The 15,615-nt window shown below is 54.2% G+C and overlaps 1 protein-coding gene across 1 annotated transcript; it reads right to left on the reverse strand.

Moving 5' to 3' along the window:
* Positions 1-7,472: 7,472 nt before the first annotated feature.
* LRFN3 (leucine rich repeat and fibronectin type III domain containing 3) lies at positions 7,473-15,350 on the reverse strand. The gene is made up of 3 exons (XM_053603958.1): positions 14,261-15,350; positions 11,404-12,833; positions 7,473-8,091 (listed from the first exon to the last, which is right to left on the reverse strand). Exons 2-3 carry the CDS (start codon positions 12,816-12,818, stop codon positions 7,635-7,637), a joined length of 1,872 nt encoding a protein of 623 aa, XP_053459933.1. The 5' UTR covers positions 12,819-12,833; positions 14,261-15,350; the 3' UTR covers positions 7,473-7,634.
* Positions 15,351-15,615: the final 265 nt, after the last annotated feature.

Below are 15,615 nucleotides of genomic sequence, written 5' to 3' on the forward strand. Positions count from 1 at the left end.
CAGACCTGGAGACCATGCTGAGGAGAGCAGGGCAGAGCCGGTGCGGCAGCAGCACACACCTGTAGTCCCAGAAGTGGAGGCAAGAAGATCGCTTGAGCCCAGGAGTTCGAGGCTACGGCGTGCTAGGATTGCCTATGAATAGCCACTGTGCTTTAGCCTGGGGAACATAGGCTAAACAAAAATGGCTCGGAGCTCGCAGCACAGTGGCTAGGGCGCCAGCTACATGCATCAAGCCTAGTGGGTTTGAGCCCAGCCCGGGCCAGCCCGGGGCCAGCTAATCAACAATAACAACTGCAGCAACAACAAAAATAGCTGGGCGTCGTGACAGGCACCCGTAGTCCCTGCTACTTGGGAGGCTGAGGCAAGAGAATCGCTTGAGCCCAAGAGTTTGAGGTTGCTGTGAGCTGTGACGCCACAGCACTCTACCAACAGTGACATAGTAAGACTCTGTCTCAAAAATAAATAAATAAATAAAAAACAAAAAACAAAAAAGAGTGGGAGAGGAGAGAGGACTCCTGAGCCTGCTGAGTAGGGAGAGACTTCAGCCTTTTGAGGAGGAGGGTAGAGAGGGCCTGGATCACCAGGAAGGGGGAAGTGGAGACTAGGCTTCTGTGTCTGAGGGAGGAGGGGTCTGGGGACTTTAACTCCTGAGTTTGGGGAAGGTGGGGCTGGAGGACCAGACTCCTGGGTCATGAAATGACTAGACACAGAGTTGGGAGGGGACACCATGTGCCCAGATATGGTGGTCTGGAGGATTTGGGGGAAAGGCCTCCCCAAGAAGACAGTGGCTTCCATGTCACTCCCATCTTCCCAAAATGTCCTGAGCTGGAGAACAGTGGAACCCCCACCCTCCCTAAAAGATCCCGGAGTAGGGAAGGCAAAGCTGGGTCTCTAGAAAGGGAGACACAAGGGACCCTGGATTAGTTTCCAGCTGCCTTCTCCCCAGTGATAGAAGCCTTCCCCCAGCCCTTTTTCCCTCAAAACCCTTGGCTTTGGTGGGGGGGGAGTAAGGTGAGAATTCAAGAAAGAATCAAGTTTCTTTCAACAGCTTCATTCGTCACTTGATTAAGACCCTTCCCTGGCTCTCCACCACGGGCAGAGGAAGTGAGAGCATAGGAACAACATGAGGGAAGTGTGGGCCTTTCAGGGAGTGGCATTTCCTTCCAGCCTGAGGTGGGGAGCAAACATATGTGCTAGAGATGGAGCTGGGGGTGGGCAATGGCGTAGGAAGGCCTGGAACATTGCGCTGAGGAGCTCAGACTGTCCCAGGAACCCTGGAGGGCCATGGAGGTTTCTATGCAGAGGGCAATCAGGTTTGTCTTTAGGAAGAACTTGAACCAGAAAGGGAGACTGAAGCCAGGAGCCGAGAGGCAGGCCACTACAGGGACCCAGGTGGGTGATGACAGAGCTAGATCAGGATGGGGCACCAGTGGGGAGGAGGGACAGGTGGGAGGAACACTCAGGGGGTTGGGAGGGGGCTGCTCTGGGATAGGATGGGGGAGGGGCAGGTTTGGGAAGAAGCTGATGCCAGTGTGGGATCTGGTGTGTATGGGAGGCCTAGGTCATGTGTAGAAAGAAGGGCCCAGAAAGCCAAGGTAAGATTAAGGGTAGGGTTGAGGAGAGAAGCTAGAGTTGGGTAAAGAAATATAGAGGTCATCAGCAGAGAAGGAAAACAGATGTTCATGGTGGATGCTACAGAGGAAGCTGAGCAGAGAGGCAAAAAGGGGGTCAGTTTCCAGCCCCAGGGCCACAGCGTTTAGGGGACATCGAAGAGGAAGTCCCCGAAGAACTGCTGTTTTATGGAGAGGGTTGGGAGGGTGAAGTGCACCCCCAGGGGTCCACAGAGTTGAAGCCGGAACATACCCAGAATAAAGTCCTTGGAAGTCTCACATTTTATACTCCCAATTCTTGCCAATTCTGCATTCACCTCCATCAGTATCTCCATTTTGAGTTCCCACATAAAAAGATTTTCAAGTACTTCCCCATGACATTCGGTAACCTACCCTTCTGCACCCACCCTCCACAGTGAAAAATTTCAATGAAATGAAGCTCTGGATTCACCTGTGGCTTTGGGTTCCCCCAGTAGTCCCTTGGTGCCTTGGGGTGTTTGTCACCCAAAACATTGGAGGTTCTTCATAAGCCTGCCCCCCTGGCTGTCCTCCTCACCCTCCTCCTCTGGGTCACAGATACTCCCAACTCCTCCACAGGCAGCTGGGCCCCCATCTTGTTCTTATCCACATGCCCCTAATCCACCCTCTCCTGGTAGTTGTATGGGTCTTCTTCTTTTTTTTTTTAGACAGAGTTTCTCTGTCATCCTCGGTAGAGTCTGTAGCGTCACAGCTCACAGCAACCTCCAACTCTTGGGTTTAAGCGATTCTCTTTTTTTTTTTTTTTTGTAGAGACAGAGTCTCACTTTATCACCCTCAGTAGAGTGCCGTGGCATCACAAAGCTCACAGCAACCTCCAACTCCTGGGCTTAAGCGATTCTCTTGCCTCAGCCTCCCGAGTAGCTGGGACTACAGGCGCCCGCCACAGCGCCCAGCTATTTTTTGGTTTGCAGTCCAGCCGGGGCCGGGTTTGAACCCGCCACCCTCGGTATATGGGGCCGGCTCCCTACCTACTGAGCCACAGGTGCCGCCCTAAGCGATTCTCTTGCCTCAGCCTCCCAAGTAGCTGGGACTACAGGTGCCCACCACAACGCCCGGCTATTTTTGTTGTTGTTGTTGTTGTTGCAGTTGTCATTGTTGTTTTAGCTGGCCCAGGCCAAGTTTGAACCTGCCAGTCTCAGTGTATGTGGCTGGCGCCCTACTCTCTGAGTTATGGGTGCCGCTCTGTACGGGTCTTTCTAAAGTGCAAACTTGACCCTGGCTCTCTGCTGTTCATCACCCTTCCTGGGGTGGAGTGCCTTGGGGTGGAGTCTAGCTCGGCAGCCCTGCAGCCTGTTCCGCCCACTCCTTTACTCCTGGAGATCACCCGTCATCTTCTCCCATGCTGTGCTCCAGTCGCACTGAACTCTGGCCAGTTCTGCAAGTGAACCATCCTCTCTCTTCTATTCTTGGCTTTTGTACATGATACTCTCTCCTTGGAAGACCCTCTGCCCTTAGCTCTCTTTTGATATCTTTCAAATGTTCTCTCCTTTAGGCAGGACTGGCTACATGATTGACAGGACCCAATGTAACATGAAAATGTGGGTCCCCTTGTTAAAAATCATTAAAAATTTCAAGATAGTATAATAGGGCATTAGATTAAGCATACACGGTGTGCTCTGCAGCTCCATGGGTGCACTGCCATAAAGCTCGCCTTACCTTCAGGAAATCTTGGACTCTCTCCTACTTCTCATCCCATGCTCAGTTAGGGGCCTCTTCTGGGCTCCGGAGGTCTGCTGAGCTGCAAAAGTAGACTCTCATCATTCTTGCCTGTCCCCATCCCAGCCCTGACCACGCTGGGATGCCATTGTCTGGTAAGTATTTATTTCCTGAAACTAGAACTCTTGAGGGCAGTGACTGGAGCTGTGCTGGTCACCACTGGGTTCCCAAGGTGGCTCCATACAGCTCAGGGCAATACCAGCACTGACACCTTTCCTTGCTTTGGGGAGGTATGAGAGGACACAGCTATCAGGGAGGAATCAAAGGCAGGAGGCAGGCCCAAGTTCACCCACAACAGAAACATCCTCTTTGGAAATATCCCTTTATCTGATTCTCTCACATGTGAAGAGCTGCAAAAGGTTGGCATTATCTGAGGTCTTGCAGGGGATTACAGGTATCCTCAGCACTCAGGGCCTGTGACTTAGCCATACCCAGACATGGGTTGGATCTGGCAGATACAGACAGGGATAAGGTGACTTGGGCCAGACTGGGCCTGATGGCAGAGACAGAAGAGTCTGGGGACCCTGGGCTGTGATAGCCGCAGATGCATCTTTTAGACGGGGAAGCTGACTTCTCTGTGGCATAAAAACAAAGGATCTTTTCCAGGTTCAAGCACCAGACACACAGTGCATGGAGGCTCTGAGAAGCAAAGGCTGTGGCTGGACATGAACACAGGAAACCGAGGGCCAGAGGGAGACACACCACCATCCTGGCATCAGGACTACAGTCACTTCAAGCAAATGCTCCAGTAGTCTGGAGTTTTGGTCTCAGAATGTGCAGGACCAAAGGCAGACAGGGTACTGACAGTGAGCGAAGGAGTGCTTCCTCCCTGAGCTCAGGAAATTGGGGGACTCCGCTGGGCAGCACTGGACAAGCTAAATGTGAACTTTACTCCTAGACACATGTGATCACTAGCTCTTGAATGTGGGTGGGAGATGGTCCCAGCACCCTGCAGGGGAACCTAGGGGACCATACTAGAGGGACCAGCCTGTCCTCCTACCGTCCCTGCTTCCAAACTAATAATAAGCTACCATGTGTCCATGTTCCCCTGACCAGCCACAGCCTTTGCTTCTCAGAGCCTCCATGCACTGTCTGTCTGATGCTTGAACCTGGAAAAGATCCTTCGTTTTTATGCCACATAGAAGTCAGCTTCCCTATCTAAGAGATGCATCTGCGGCTATCACAGCCCAGGGTCCCCAGACTCTTGTCTCTGCCATCAGGCCCAGTCTGGCCCAAGTCACCTTATCCCTGGACCACCACAGTAGCCTCCTCCCTGCCCGCCCTCCTTGCCCTGTATCCTCCACACACTAACAGACTCACCACCGGAGTTTCTTTGAAATTCAGCAACACTACTGTCCTCAGAGCTCAAAACCCTCTAGTGGCTTCTCATGCCACTGAGAATGCATACAAACCAGACTCCTCCTAGCAGCCTACGGAGCCCAGCATCACCTGCCCCCTCCCTGCTTCTTCAACTTGACATTAGGTCACTCCTTCCCTCCCTGATTGCAGCCCTCAGCACGTGGACTGATACCCCCTCCCCCACCCTGCCCCCTGCTCAGTTAACTCCAAACTGAGCATCCTCAGCGGAGGCCGCCTCTCCTCCAGGAAGTCTTCCTCAACCTCTCTTGCTGGGTCAGGTCCCCTGGTTACAGGGTCTCACATTTCCATATATGTCTCCTGCATGGTCCCTATCATCACGCTTCACGCTTGCGTGATTATTTCACATTTAGTGTTCCCACCAGTTGGTGAGACATGTGAGGGCAGAGCCTGGACTGCCTTTTTTCAGTGCTGAACCCCCAGGTTGTCCCACACAATAGTATTCAAATTTAAAAATGAGAGTTTAGGCCAGCATGGTGGCTCATGCCTATAATCCCAGCACTCTAGGAGGCTAAGGTGGGCAGATCATTTGAGCTCAGGAGTTCGAGACCAGCATGAGCAAAAGCAAGACCCTGTCTCTACTAAAAACAGAAAAACTATCCAGGCGTTGTAGTGGGTGCCTGTAATCCCAGCTACTCAGGAGGCTGAGGCAAGAGGATCTCGTGAGCCCAGGAGTTTGAGGTTGCTGTGAGCTATGACCCAGGGCAACATAGTGAGACTGTCTCAAAAAAAAAAAAAAAAAAAAAGAGGGTTTAGGAACAGTGTGCTCTGGCTCCCCCTCATGGCAGCAACTGGTATTGGATAGCTGGCCCTAGGCACCCAGTCCTCCTACTCCTGTGCCCCTTTCCCTAAGACTCAATGCCTTGATGCTCCCTGATGACCTCACCTGGCCATGGCCACCCAGGGGTAAGAAGCAACAGAGGCAGGACCTCACAATGCTGCTGGAGGACTGGCTGATGGCTCAGACTTAGACTCACCAAAAAAGCTGTGGCAGAATCTAGGATTTGTCATCCCATGAGGACAAGATCATGTGCACCAGGTCATCAGAATGGCCAGTCGAGTCTTGGGAACCTCCTCACCATGCCCCTGACAGCACCATCACTCCAGAAGGCTGACAGGACCTTAAGTGTCCTCCACATTCCTACCCCTGGACCTGTCATTAGAGAAGCCCCAAGTTCAGGGACCTCTGTTCTCTTACTGCCAACCCCATTCTGGTCTCCAAAGAGGTCTGACATTTCCTAGGCCCAGGTTTTGGCCCTACAAACCTCTAGGCCTGGTGTCCAAGTGTGTGTGTGTGGGACATCTAGGGCAGTCCAAGACACAGTGAGGACCAGCCTGGGGGAGACATGGGGCTGAAAGTTCCAGATCAACCTGAACCAGGCTCTAGGCCCACAGAATCAGAGGGTAGATTTACACTTCCTATCTATATGTTCTTACCTCCTCCTCGAGCCAGCTGAATCTGCCTCTGCCCCAACCGATCCCTAACACTGTTCTCCCTGGAGTCACTACAGCCTTTATTATACATCATTAAGCACAACAGTTGCTGGGTCTCAATTGTTTGGTTTTCTTCCCTCTGATCCTCTGCCTGCAGCTCCTGTTTAGCCTCTATTAGGTTTATCTTTCCTTTGCACCTAAGTATGGAAAGTCCCAGTGGCTCGGACTTGGAATCTCTCCCAGGGGACATCTCACCTCCAGTGGCCTCAGTTCCCCATCTCTGCTGACAAAGCCCTCATTTCTGTCTTCAGCTCTAACCCCAGACCAGGGGTCTTACAGCCTCCTGGATGGCACCCCCTGGAATTCGTCTGGCCCTCGCACATCCAGAGTTCCACTCTGGCCATGTCATGTTTCCCAAGCCTGCTCCTCCTCCCTGGTCCTGTCCTGTCCTGGTCGGGCCAGCCCTACCATCTCCCTTCCTTCCCCTATGGGTCTTCAGCTCTATAACCCATCCACTCAGCTTCTTAAGTGTCCCTGTCAACTCACTCCCTTCTCCTTTCCACTGCTGCCCTTGCCCTGGCTTCCCACAGAGCTCCTAGCTTCAGTTTGCCCCGCTAGTCCACTAGTCCACTCTCCTCATAGCACTAGAAGTATCTTTATAAAGCCCCAATCCCTCCTTCCCCCTCCCTTGCATAGATTACTCCATGGCTCCCCAACACCATCAGGCCAGAGTCTCCTTGGCCTGGAGGTCCTGGACCCTGCTCACCCTCCCCTCCTCCTCTCTACCATAGCACCTGAATGCCTGGTACATACTAAGTCCTTACTTGTGCTGGGCCCTCTCCTTGGAACAGCTTTCTTTCTGTTCTTTGCCCAATTATTTCCTTCAGATGCATTCTCAGGTCACATCTCCTCCTCCAGGAAGACCTTCCTGACCACATCCTAAGCTGAGTCAGCCACCTCTTCTAGACTATCACAGTTCCCTAGGCTTCCCTCATGACCACCGCCCTGGTCTGTCTATCACTGTCTGGAGACATATCTGTCTCCCACTAGACTTTGGGCAGGACTCAGGGCTGTCTGGGTCACCACAGCATTGCCCAGCACAGGACATGCCTAGAGAAGACACTCAGTGAAATGTCTTGACTGAATGGATGGCCATCCTCAGCCTCCCTCAGAGACCTCAGCCAAACTGAGGGGGAGGGTCTCTCCTCAGAGGGGCATTCCCCAGCTCCAGACCCCTGCATGATGCCCCCAACCCCCACAGACAGAGACAAGGGCAAGGGTCCAGGCCCAAGCTTAGAAAAATAGGACTTTCTTGTTATGCCCTGGTGTCCCCGACACCCTCCCCATAAGAGTTTTAAAAACCATGAGCAATTTGGTGAGTCTGAGAGGCTAGGTCCCTTGGGGTGTCCGGGTCCTGCTGTCCCTGGGGCCAGAGAAGCCCTAGAAGGGGCCACCTGGCTAGGGTCCCACAGGTTCGTGGCTGGGCCCCCAGGGCTCACAGTCCAGCTGGACCACGGTGTGGGCCCTGGGTGCAGCAGGCTCAGGGGCCGGCGGGGGGCCCAGGGCGCCGTTGGTCTGGGAGCAGACGCTGCTGACAGGTGCAGGTGTCTTGGCCTTGCCAGGCGGCTGGCCCCCGTGCACCTTGTAGCGCATGAGCAGCACGAAGATGAAGACGAGCACCGAAGCCACGATGACACCGCCCAGCGCGATGATCATGGTGCCGCCCAGGAAAGGTGCATGTGGGGCCCCGCAAGGCCGCAGTGCTGGCTCGGTAGAGAAGCGGGCACAGCCCACAGGTCGTGTGGCCGTCAGCCCCGTGGCGCCATCCTCATACACAGCTAGCACACACAGATCGTAGGTACGGCCCGACGCCAGGTCCGTCAACAGGAACGAGCGGCTGTCTGCGGGGATCATTCTGGAGGGGCAGGCAGGTGGGGGTCAGGTCTCTGGGTGCTCAGCACCCCCATCCCTGTGTACCCACAGCTCACTTCATTCTAGCCCACTGAGCTCCTTCTAACCACCCCCAATTCCCTCTCATCTGACAGCCCCCGCAGCCACCAGACTGACCTTCCTCCTGTCTGTTAGCCCATGGTGCTCCAGCCCTCCCCTCACTTCCCCATAGCGTGTCACCCAAGTTCCCTGGTTTGATTTCCCTGTAGTCCACTGCCCAGTCCTCCCCTGCTCTGAGGCCCAGTTCCACTCTTGTCCTGCTTCCCACTTTCTCTGCAGCACCCCACTTACGCTCTTCCAGTCCTGTTTCCTTTTTGACCCAAATGCCTCACTCACCTCTTGTGCTGCCACCCAATTTCCCTGGGGCGGCACCCCAACTCCCCTGCGGGGACTCCGACTTCCTTTCTTCAGCTGCCTGATTTTCCTCTAGTGGACAGGTAGAATTCTCTCTCATCTAACACCCGATTTCCCTGTCCCCATGTAGCCTGATTTCTTTCTAACCTGTCAGTACAGTTCCCCGGCCCCACTGCGTTATTATTCGTATTCTATCTACAGTCTGCCTTCCAGTGAGCTTTGCCATCTGACTCCCTTTTCATTAAACTAATGCACCTCCATCACCAATGCTTTCTTTTTCTCCCTGTTGCCTTATTTCTTTCCAGCTTGGGCATCTAATTCCCTTTTATCTCTGTTGCCCAGCTTCTGTGTATCCTTTCCTTTCCCGTTTCCTTTTATCTGTATCACCCAATTCCACACTATTTTCCTTTGCGGCAGGGCACCCTGTTGGAGATTTACCTTGTTCTGTAATGTTTTATTCCTAAACTGCTTTAACGGGAGAGATACAGGGAGCTCCGTGATTGTCTGTGGGAGGGTGACTATCTAGGAGAGCATTCATTCCCATCGCCCACCAGGCAAGGTGGCCAGGATTCGTGTGACTATCAGGGGTGGGTCCTCCATGAATCTACTGAGTGATGTTCTCTAAGAAAAGGAGTGGAATGAGCTCATTGGGGTTCTGGGACTGACAAAATCAAGCGTGGCCCCTCTTGAGGTATGGACCCTAGGAGAGAGAAGGGGGATCTAGGTATTAGATTTGCAAGGTGCAGACCCCAGCCCTTGCAGCCAGGCCTTGGGACTACACCCCTGGCCTAGCATGGTAGTGAAAGGAGTCACCCACAACCATCCATACAAGCTTGGACTTTGGCGAGAGTTGTCAACAGTGCCTGGGACAGCACATGTGGTCACCACAGATGGACCAAGTGCTCTGTGGCTTGAGGGATGAAGTTGTACTGACCCACCTCTTGGAGTGTAGAAACTCCAGGTTTTGTGTTTGCAAAAATGGAAGAGAGAGTGTGGCAAACTAGGTATTCCTGTTCCCCTGGCAAGTGGAGCTTGCCCAAGAATTAATTTGATTTAGAAAATCAAAAATGTAGAGGTTATCATATTAGAACTCTAAACGTGTGGAGTTCACATTGCACAAACCCGAAGCCCGGTCTCTAAGTATTTAACCTCCTCCCCACAATCTTCCTTTTAATCTCTGGTCTGATTCCCTTTGTAACCAGGCAGCTTCATTTCATTTTTCCTGGGATCCCTGAGCCTTCCTCCTTGATCTCCTTTTCTTCCTGCAGCCTGGCTTGTATCTAATCCTGTCATCTGGAAAATCTGGTTTTTCTCTCTTTATCTTTACTACCTAAATTTGTTTTCGCTCTCCCTCCCCCCATTAACATGGCTTCTGGCCTAATTACTTTACACTCTTGTTGCCTGATTTCCTTTTTATGTTTGTTACTATTCACACCTGCTGCCTGATTTCTTTTTACTCATGCAGACTGATTCCTTTATTGTTATTATCATTATTATTAGAGACAGAATCTCGCTCTATTGCCCAGTCTGGAGTACAGTGGTGTGATCATAACTCATAGTCAGTCACCTTGAGCTCCCGGGCTTAAGTGATCTTCCTGCCTCAGCCTCCCAAGTAGCTGGGACTATAAGTAACTCCACCATGTCCAGCTAGTTTAAAAAAAAATTTTTTTTTTTGAGACACAGTCTCACTATGTCGCCCTTGGTAGAGTGCCATGTCGTCACAGCTCACAGCAACCTCAAGCTCTTGGGCTTAAGCGATTCTCTTGCGTCAGCCTCCCAAGCAGCTGGGACTACAGGCGCCTGCCACAACGCCTGGCTATTTTTTGGTTGGAGTTGTCATTGTTTTTTTTTTTTTTTTGTAGAGACAGGGTCTCACTTTATGGCCCTCGGTAGAGTGCCGTGGCCTCACACAGCTCACGGCAACCTCCAACTCCTGGGCTTAAGCGATTCTCTTGCCTCAGCCTCCCAAGTAGCTGGGACTACAGACACCTGCCACAACACCCGGCTATTTTTTGGTTGCAATTTGGCCAGGGCCGGGTTTGAACCCGTCACCCTCGGTATATAGGGCTGGCGCCTTACCGACTGAGCCACAGGCGCTGCCTGGTGTTGTCATTGTTGTTTGGCAGGTCCAGGCTGGATTCGAATCCATAAGCTCTGGTATATGTTGCTGGTGCCCTAGCTGCTGAGCTACAGGCGCCGAGCCTTAATTTTTTTTTTTTTATACATGGGGTCTCACTATGATGCCCAGTCTGATCTTGAACTGTAGCCTCAAACAATCTTCCTCCTCAGCTTCTCAAAGTGCTGGGATTACATGTATGATCTAGCACTATTGTTTGATATATATGATTGCAATTTATCATTATTGTTTAGCAATTTATCATGATTGTTTGATATTTTTCAGCTCTGTGGCATGACTTATTTTAACATTTTCTGTCTAATTTATTTTTCTGAGACAGGGTCTTGCTCTGTCTCTTGGGTTGGAGTGCAGTGGCAAATCATAGCTCACTGCAGCCTTAAATTCCGGGGCTCAAGCAATCCCCAACTCAGCCCCCTGAATAGCTAGGACCATAGATATGTGCCACCATGTCTGGCTAATTTTTCTTATTTTATTTTTTTGTAGAGATGGGGGTCTCATTGTACTGTCCACGCTGTTTTCAAACTCCTGGATTCAAGCCATTTGTGGTCTCCCACAGTGCTCTGATCATAGGCATGAGCCGCTGTGCCTGGCTACTGTCTTATTATTGTCTGATTTCTTTTACCCTCTCTGTCAAATGCTTGCTATCCTTGCTGCCTAATTTATTTTACCTTTGCTGTCTGATTTCCTTTATAACCTTATAGCATTTCTCAGCTGTGCTTCAGTGTACCCCCAACCACTCCCAGCCCACTCCCCCACCCAAGGTACCCCACTGCCTGGACCCTGCACCTGTAGACAAGGATGTCATCCGCCGAGCTGTTGTACTGGATCTGGTACATGCGGATGCCTGGAATAGGCCGCTGGTCTGGCCACTGGATGAGAGCAGCTGTGGCCCCATGCTCAGTCACCTGGACGCCACGGTCGGTAGGGGGCCCGGTGTCAGCCGCTTTGGCAGAGGCAGAGGCAGCCGAAGGCGGGGTGAGGGCATCAGGATCCCCGTCCCGCGGGGGGTCACAGCTGGTGCTGTTGGCTAGCTGGGGTGGTGGTGGGGGGCCCACGGTCAGCTCAACAGCAGCTGTGGCCTCACCAGCTGCATTGGCTGCAATGCAGGTGAAGATGCCACCATCACTTGGCTCAGTGACCAGCAGCTCCAGTGTCCCATTAGGGAAGGCGCGAGCACGGCTTGAGTTGCCCAGCAGCCGGCCCTGAGGTGACACCCAACGCACGCGAGGCTCTGGGTCCCCCACTGCCCGGCAGCGCAGGGCAGCTGGTCTACCTGCAGGCACTGCCAGGGGTGGCGAGCGGTGAGTCACCACAGGTGGCTCACACACAAACTCCTCCTCACCCACGGCCCAGAAGTAGCGGCCACCCAGAGCAGGGGGGGAGGCACAGGCCTCGAGGTCATCCTCCCGAGCCAGGCGCCGCAGCCACACCAGCTCGCAATTGCAGTGCAGAGGGTTCCCACCAAAGGCCAACACCAGGGCAGAGGCGGGAGAGCCACGAGGCCTGGCCAGCAGGGGCAGGCGGGAGAAGAGGGGGTCAGGCGGGATGGTGGTCAGGCGGTTAGAGGTCATGTCCAGCCTCGCCAGCTTGTGCAGGCGGGAAAAGGCGCCAGCAGGCACAGAAGCCAGCAAGTTGTGGTCAAGGCCCAATGTGTTGACATTTCCCAGGCGGCCCAAAGCCTCCCAGGGCAGCTGCTCGAGGTTGTTGTAGGAGAGGTCGAGGTCTTCAAGGGTCTCAGCACAGTCGTCCAGGGCACCGGCTGCCAGGGCCGCCAGTTGGTTGTTACTCAGGATGAGGTGGCGCAAGTTGACCAGGCCACGCAGCTGGCCCTCACCCAGCGAGGTCAGCCTGTTGCCATCTAGATGCAGGGCACGCAGGGCACGCAGGTCAGCAAAAGCACCGGTCGCCACGTGGCGGATGGTGTTGCGAGACAAGCTCAGATGCAGCAGGCCCGTCATGTTGGCCAGGTCTCTGCGGCGCACAGCTGCAATGAAGTTGTCTGCCAGCCTCAGCTCGGCTGCCCGGCGGTCCAGTGAGGGTGGCACAAACAGGAGGCCTGCCCCTGGGCACAGCACGCTTAGGGGCAGTGACTGTGTCTGGCAGCGGCAGCGGCGGGGACATGGACTGGGTGTGGCTGGCTGGGGTGGAGACGAGGCGGGGGCCAGCGGCAGCAGGCAAAGGAGGAACGGGAGGATGGCCATTGCGGGCAGGGCGGCCTGTAGGGAAGAGGGAGGTGTTAGGGCAGGCTGAGGCCCGAGGAGAGCCCCACAGGGCATTGGGGTGGTCTGAGACCAGGAGAGAGGGGTGTAGTTGGGTGGAAGCAAAAGAACTGGTGGAAGATGGTCAGAGGGAGGAGTGGTCAGACACGATGAAAAACCAGAGGAGATGGTCAAAGACTCAGAGACACGTGTCATGGAGGGGCAGAGAGAGCAGAAGTGAACAGAGGTGGTTAGGGGGCAGGAAGGTGGTTAGAAAGGGTCGCAGATGGTCAGAGAATAGAAGAGTTGGCCAGGGTGGGTAGCAGATAAGCCAGAGGGCATCAGATGTGTTCAGAAAGAGATGGTCAAAGATGGCCATAAAGAGAAGAGGTGGCCAGGGGGCAGGAACAATGAGAGGCCGGTTAGAGAGAAGAGGCAGTCAGAGGTGGTCAAGAAGATGAGAGGGGGACAAGGACGGGGGGTGGGGGCCAGGTGTCCTCAGATCTGGGAGAGAAGTGGTCAGAAATGGTGCAAAGCCAGCAAGGAGGTGAGAGAGAAGAGGGAAGGAGTCAGTTGGAGACCAGGACAGAGGATCAGGGGCATGAGTCGGGGGGAGAGGTCATCAGAGAGAGGGAAGGCAGACAGAGGATAGAAATGATCAGAGAGCAACAATGAAAAGGAGAGAGGGGGAGAGAGGAGGAGAGAGAGGAAGAAAGAGGGAGGGAGGGAGAGAGAGAGAAGAGACATAAGAGATGTGGCCAGTGAAGGCCAGAGACAGTCAGATGCCTGTAGCCTGGGAGTTAGGGTCAGGGGAGGGAGGAGGGCAAGAGAGAAGGTGAGAGCTGATCAGAGAAAGGAAAGGTAGGCAGAGGCGCCAGAGGTGGACAGAGGTGGGTGGAGGGTGGAAAGAAGAACGGTAGACAGATGTCAAAGGTGGGTGGAGATGATCACAACGCTTAGAGTCAGGGGTGGACAAAGGGCAAGAGAGGCGGCTAAGGATGATTAGAGACAGCACCGTGGACAGAGGCGTGATGGGGAGAGGCAGCCGGCAGAGGTGGCTGGAGAGATAGCTGTGGACAGAGGGGTTTCAAAGACAATCAGAGAGAGAAGGGAGCAGAGACCGTCACTGGGAGGAAGGTGGGGAGAGGAGACCAGAGTGAACAGTGTGGATGAGAGGCGACCAAGGTGGTCAGACGGGACAGATGGTGAGAAGCTGTAAGGGAGGGTGGTCAGAGAAATGGAGATGCTGTCACTGGGGATTGGGCGGTCAGAGGGGACAGGGCTGGCCAATGTCCAGAAAGTGTTTGTGGCAGACACACAGAGAATGTATTTTTCCTAGGGAAACCCCAAGAGTGCCACAGGGACCTAGTTGTCACCTACCTCCATCCCCAGCCACAAAGCTCCTCCCAAGTCCCTCCCCACCACAGGTTTATCAATTGACTTACCTGAGCTGGAAACCACCCCAGAGAGTTCTCAGGCTCCAAGGGGGGCAGGGGTCAGAGGTTGAGGCATCTGGTCATGCCTTCCCTGTCCCCAAGACTTTTGTAAGGGACTGTAATGTCTCTACTCAAATAAGTGGTAATAGAGTCTCCAGACCTTAATACTTGAGGTCTCAGATCCCCCAAATATTGGGGCTCTAAGGTCTAGTTTTAGAGACCTAGGCCCCAGTTTGGGTTGTTCAGGGTCAGGGTCTCCCAGCTCCAGTCTTGAGATTCTAAACAGCTTTGGACTGCTAAACAGCCAAATGGGGGAGTTTAGGGTCTGAGTTTCAAGACCAGTCCTGGGATCTGATACTAGGGTACCTGCATTCAGATACTGGGGTACTGAGTTAAGCTTTGGAGGTATCTAGTCCTGATTTCAGCATTCAGGGGTGCAGCAAGGACTTCAGGTGCAAACTCAGGTTCAGGTCCCTTAGAATCCCATGATTCAGAGCTTGGAAATTAAGGACTAAATCCCAGCGTTCAGGTTCCAAATGGTGGGTTTCGGGGTATTGATTTGGGAATCCAGTCCCGGATTTCAAGGTCCCAGGCACAAAATTCAGAGTTCAGCTCCAGATTTGGGGTCTTAGATGCCAAATCTTGGGGTTCCACTTCAAATCTTGGTGTCTATGTTCCAAATTATGGGTTCAGACTCCAAATCCTGGGGTCCCAATATCCAATGTTGGGATTCCAGCCCCAGATACTGGGGTTCAAGCTCCAGGTCTTGGGTCCCACGGCTGGATCTCAGGGTGCTGGCCCCAAAGCAGGGTCCCTTCTTGGGTTTCTGCTCTTGATTCAATCTTGGAGCGCAGGCCCCCGAGGTCCAGGTTAGGGCCTTGAGTCTCGGGCGGCGGCGTCGGGGCTTCTTCCTGGGCTGCGGCCGGGGCTGGTCGGGAGGGAGGGGGTGGGCTCCGGTGGGTAGAGGGGCGGCCCGGCAGCCCCAGGGCCGGGTGGGGCGAGGCCTGGGCGCAGACCGACAGACGGAGACACGCGGTGCGGGGACACCGCAGCGCAGGCGGGGGCGCAGGGGGGAGGGGCCGCGCTCAGAGACCCCTCCCCCGCCGGGGCCGGGGCTGGGGCCGGGCGGGGGCCGGGCAGGCGGGCCGGGTCCGGGCGCTCCCTCGGCCTCCTCGCCGGGAACCCAGGGCCGCGCGCGCGCCCGCGCTTAAAGGCGCAGGTCCCCCGCGCGCCCGCGTTTAAAGGCGTAGGCAGCCCCAGTCTCTCAAAGGCGCGTCCCCGGCCCCGCCTCCCAGGGAGTCGCCCTGGCGCTGCTGAGAATGAGAATCTCTGGATGCAGAGAGATTGAGACAGAGAGACACAGA

Source organism: Nycticebus coucang, chromosome 10, assembly GCF_027406575.1.
Source record: "Nycticebus coucang isolate mNycCou1 chromosome 10, mNycCou1.pri, whole genome shotgun sequence".
Taxonomy (NCBI): Eukaryota; Metazoa; Chordata; class Mammalia; order Primates; family Lorisidae; genus Nycticebus; species Nycticebus coucang.